Source organism: Zingiber officinale, chromosome 5A, assembly GCF_018446385.1.
Source record: "Zingiber officinale cultivar Zhangliang chromosome 5A, Zo_v1.1, whole genome shotgun sequence".
Lineage (NCBI taxonomy): Eukaryota > Viridiplantae > Streptophyta > Magnoliopsida > Zingiberales > Zingiberaceae > Zingiber > Zingiber officinale.
This window is the reverse complement of record NC_055994.1, coordinates 146,771,704-146,776,817: the sequence shown is the minus strand read 5'-3', so window position 1 is coordinate 146,776,817 and position 5,114 is coordinate 146,771,704. Positions and strand designations below refer to the sequence as shown.

The 5,114-nt window shown below is 46.1% G+C and overlaps 1 protein-coding gene across 1 annotated transcript; it reads left to right on the top strand.

The window, feature by feature from the left end:
• The first annotated feature begins 2,088 nt into the window (after positions 1-2,088).
• On the top strand, positions 2,089-3,891 carry LOC121983360 (transcription factor MYC2-like). Its single transcript, XM_042536300.1, has one exon. The coding sequence runs from the start codon at positions 2,121-2,123 to the stop codon at positions 3,795-3,797; it is 1,677 nt and encodes a 558-aa protein (XP_042392234.1). The 5' UTR covers positions 2,089-2,120; the 3' UTR covers positions 3,798-3,891.
• The last annotated feature ends 1,223 nt before the right edge of the window (positions 3,892-5,114 follow it).

Here is a 5,114-nt window from a genome sequence, read left to right as displayed (position 1 = left end):
TCTTTTATTAAGTCAGTAAAAAAAAAACTTACCTAAATGGTCCTACTCAATACACTTAAAGTGTATCAGTGTAATTTATTAGTCAAGATAAACTAATACTTAATTACACTACGACTATTCTGATGGTTTGTTCCTTTCCATCTTAGTCGTGAGCAACTTGTTTATAATTTATAGAGAACCGACAACATGATCTTTTGAGTGTGACACCATACTCCATGTTGTCTACTATATAAATTAATTGAACAATTACATTTAACAAATAAATGCAGATATTGACCAATGTGATTCTTTTATTTCAACAAATAAATGTCTACAAAAACTAGGCTTTTAGTATACACTCTAACATTCTAAACCCTTCGACCATTCGATCGAGTTTTCAAAGCACCAGTGCGGCATCGGCTCGAGACGAATGATGGAGCAGGGACCGAGTGTCTGTCGGAGAACGAGAAACATAAAAAACGTAAGCGTATAGTCAGTCAGGTTTACAGTGTCCTTCGATTAGATTTGGAGGGAAGACTTGTGATACTGTAAATAAGGTGGGGCCCTCGAAGTCAGGGTCGAAGTCAAGAAAGCCGACTGATGTGGTGGTCAAAGTCAAAGAGGGGTCAACACTCGAGGCTAGCACAGTCACATGTCTCGACCGAGTGGTTTAGCCGATCAGACCACTGAGGGATCCCAAGTCCCTCAGAATCGATGAAACCCTGAGCTATATTAGTGCAATTCAGAGCCGAGTTCTCTTAGTTTGATCAAATATGCTAGACGTATGACTTGACATGACTCTTTGGCCGAGCGGAGGGTGAGTCCCTATGAGGGTCCTCATTCCTTAGCCGACCCGAGCTCGTCTGCCAACGAGATCCGATCTGACGATAGAGGGGACTCGGTCGGCCTACTATTAAAGTATATTAATGATCCATCAACCCAACGAGCTAATATTCTTTTTGACATTTGTATAACAGTTGTCAGAGAATTAAGGGAATATTCCTTATGCAATTTGTATGATAGAAGCTTCTACCTTACAAAATACAGAAACAATGAGTCTATTTTTGGAAAGGTCTCAGAATGTCAGAATGGTCGATCATGTTTTGGAAATACATCCACATTCGTGCATAGAGGAAAAATAACACTATAAAAAGAGTTTTCTCTTAAAGGTGCAGGTATGCATCATTATGCATACAGAGTCCACTGTTCATTTTCTGCTATTCATCATCTGCTATTTCCTCTCGACCACTTATCTGACTTGAATGTCAAAGTGTCTATGTCAGAAATTTCTCCTTGACCCGGTTATTAACGTTTTCTTCCTTCTATATTTTTTTATATGTAGGATCGTTCAACATCATCTTCTTTCAACTCAAAATTTCCTCACGGTCAATATCAAAAATAGTTAATTTATTATCCGTCTTTTCTGATTTTAAATAAGATCAATTATTCTATAAGTCGTGGAAGTGTTAAGAGTTAAATATGATTTTAATTTATGATTTAGAGTTATCGTGGATTATCACCTAATTTTTTGTTTAAAATAATATAATCTGTTTATAAAATGGTAGACTTTAATAACAAATTTGCTAAATTTGACATGATCCACAATTACAAATTTACCCTTCAAGGGAGACCGCCAACAGCAGCCCAGATCCTCTGGACCGCAAAAAGCGGTCCAGGGGATGATCCCTTGATCTGGATTGGTGGGGATGAATGGTCCCCACCTAATTTATGAATGGGGACCATCCCTTGAGCCAATCCAAATCAAGGGACCATCTCCTGGACCACTTTTTACGGTCCAGAGGATCTGCCCTCTACCCCAGCCCAGATCCTCTGGACCGCAAAAAGCGGTCCAGGGGATGATCCCTTGATCTGGATTGGTGGGGATGAATGGTCCCCACCTAATTTATGAATGGGGACCATCCCTTGAGCCAATCCAAATCAAGGGACCATCCCCTGGACCACTTTTTGCGGTCCAGAGGATCTGGGCTGCTGTTGGCGGTCCAGAGGCTGGTCGGGCCCTACTCGATCGATACCACCTCAGGAACTACGTTATTAAACCTCCTCCCCTCCGCACTCTTCCTATCCCAACCGCCGCCGCCGAGGACGACAACGAACGTACGACATCCCACGACAACGCCTCCATGATGGATGCCTTCCTCTCCCTCTCCTCTTCCACCGCCGTCACCCACCGCAATGTAATTAGCAGCTGGAACTCGCTTCCTCAAGAGCCGCCTGCCTTGCCCTCCTCCTCATCCTCCTCTCACTTTACTGTCACCGCTTCTATACCGGCCCCTAAGTTCACCGGGGAGACCCTCCAGCAGCGCCTCCACTCGCTCATCGACGGCGCCAGCGACAATTGGAACTACGCCATCTTCTGGCAGCTCTCCCCAGCCGCCGCAGGCGTCGCCCTCACTTGGTGCGACGGGTACTACCGGGGATTGGACGAGGACAACAGAGTACCGCACCGGAGAAAGGGGAAAACTGGAGTTCGAGCCGAACCAGGCCTGGAGGTCAACTCCTTCATGTCCGGCGGCAGTGGCAATGACTCGGCCGACGAGAAGGCCACTGACACCGAGTGGTTCTTCCTCGTGTCGATGACGCAGACGTTTGCTCCCGGATTTGGGCTCCCGGGACAGACCCTCCTCACCGGTTCGCCGGCGTGGTTGACGACGGAGGAAGTCTTGGAGGCGGACCCTTGCGAACGGGCAATGCTGGCAAGGGTGTTCGGGCTCCGCACCATGGCCTGCGTTCCCCTGCCCTGCGGCGCCGTCGTCGAGGTCGGTTCAACGCAGGAGATCTACCAGAACGTCAATTTCTTGAACAAGATCAGAGAGCTCTTCCATGGCCGCACTGCAACTACATCGTGGCAGCCGTCGGTGGAGCACGGAGCGCTCCAGGAACCTTGCGATCTCTACATCTCCGAGCCATCCGCCTCGAAGCCTCCTAATTCCTCTGTTAACGTCGCGATTTCCCCAACCAGGGGCGGTGCCGACTCCCTCTGCACCGACAAGTACATCTCCCACGAGATCAAGAAGTCTTCTTCAAGCAACGACGACGACGATTGGTTCCTGTCCACGCCCATTTCGGCGGTGAAGCTGGAGGGCCTCCTTGACTGTATCGCCGGAGACAGCTCGAACCGCTACTCCGACATGCAGGCATCGGTCCGGGAGGTGACGAGAAGTACTGCGCTGATGGATCCAGCATATAATCGGCCGAAGAAGCGGGGGCGGAAGCCGGCGAACGGGCGCGAGGAATCAGTGGACCACTTGGAGGCGGAGCGGCAGCGGCGCAAGAAGCTGAACCAGAGGTTCTACTCGCTGCGCTCCGTGGTGCCCCACGTGTCCAAGATGGATAAGGCCTCGCTGCTCGCCGACGCCGTCGCCTACATCAACGAGCTCCGTTCCAAGGCGAAGGCGCTCGACGAGGACAAGCGGAGGCTGCTGGCCGAGCTGGCGGAACTCGAGGTAAATAAGGAGACGGCCACCGGCAGCCAAACGCCGACCAACCCCCCACCGGGAAGCATGGTGTGGTGCGCCGACGCCTTGATGGAGGTGGAGGTGAAGATTTTCGGGCGGGAGGCGATCGTCCGGGTGCAGAGCGACTGGCGGCGCCACCCGGCCGCTAGGCTGATGGCGGCGCTGCGCGAGCTGGAGCTGGAGGTGAACTGCGCCAACGTGTCTGTGGTGAAGGAGCTGATGATGCAGCAGGTGACCGTCAAAATGACGAACCGGGTCTACACGCAGGAGCAGCTAACGGCGGCGCTGTTCGCCGCCGTCGGCGTCGCCGGAGAAACCTGTCGATCACAAACATCGAGCTAGGAATAGTTAATTGAAGCTTTCTCTCCACATGCATGGCATCGCCACCGATTGCTAGCTTCACCCAGTGTATCATTATTATTTAATTATTTGATCAAAAACCTCGTCTTTAACTGGAATTCATGGAACAGCTAGAACAAAAACCTCTGAAATAAAAACTTTCAGCAGTTCAAAGTTCATATGAGATGGTTAAGGTAATTAAGATCATATGTTCATGTAATTAAGATGAATATGTGGCATATAGGCTTATTGATAAGTTGATTAAGGATGATTAGTTAGCTAGGCTCATTTTAGCATGAAAGAACATGAATCAATTGAAGATGGATTGAACAAACTCAATTGATTTGGGTTTAATGTTAAGTCCAGATGCTGGAGTAAGGTGATCCTCAGAAAGTATATTTCATGAGCTCATAATTATAAATTCAGCCATATGATTTTAAGAAAAACTGGACAAGATTCGAACGACATAAAAGAAACAAAAAGATCGATATCATCGTGTAAATGTGAGGTCTGAGGTTAGTTGAGCTAGTGACAAAAGGATGAATAGTTCCACAAAAAAGAATGTCTATTGATCGCATGTCCCTCAATTTGGTTTTATTATAGTGTTAATGATTACTTTGCTTCAAGTCTATAGCGACCTTTTGTCGTGGATGGTTATTTTAATAGATTTCGAGGTTAATTTTCAGTAGATGTAAAATAAAGATCATAGGATAAATACCTTATAATTTATCTCCTTTTAAAGAATATAAGACCTGTTAAAGTGACAACTTAATCTTTTGCACCCTAGTTTCTGTAAGGAATAAAACAAAGGAAACATTTAACTCCATGGGAATTGGATTCGTTGCGTTTAGGAGTTGGATGTTTACTTATTTAGGCAATAATGGTAGCATATGTTGTTTGAAGGTAGGATGACTGATTATCTATCACAAACATCAAGAAGGTAGGACGACTGATTAGTTAGATCTAACATGGGGATAAATAATTTCCTCATCTAGGATCCCTAAGGAGGAACAGGATCAAGTTAGTCCTTGTAAATGGATTAATGTACTCCATTGTTGGATGAGCGATACACAACAAAATGAGAGAAAATCCATGAATCAATCCCATCGACTCCATTGTGGAAAAACAATAAGATCACTCTCAATTAAAGACACCTTCAAGATTATAAAATTAGAGAGTAAGAAAGAAATTCACTATGCTTAAAAATTTTCAAGACCTTTTAAATGAACTCTCTAAAAACATATTTTGGATGTCTCCAATTGATTGCTTAGTTGATGGTTTAACTGATTTTTTTGGGGTTGTTGGGACTTCAACTCTAGG

Coding starts and splice junctions, on each gene's coding strand:
- LOC121983360 (XM_042536300.1), top strand. CDS start 2,121: ATGATGGATGCCTTCCTCTCCCTCTCCTCTTCCACCGCCGTCACCCAC.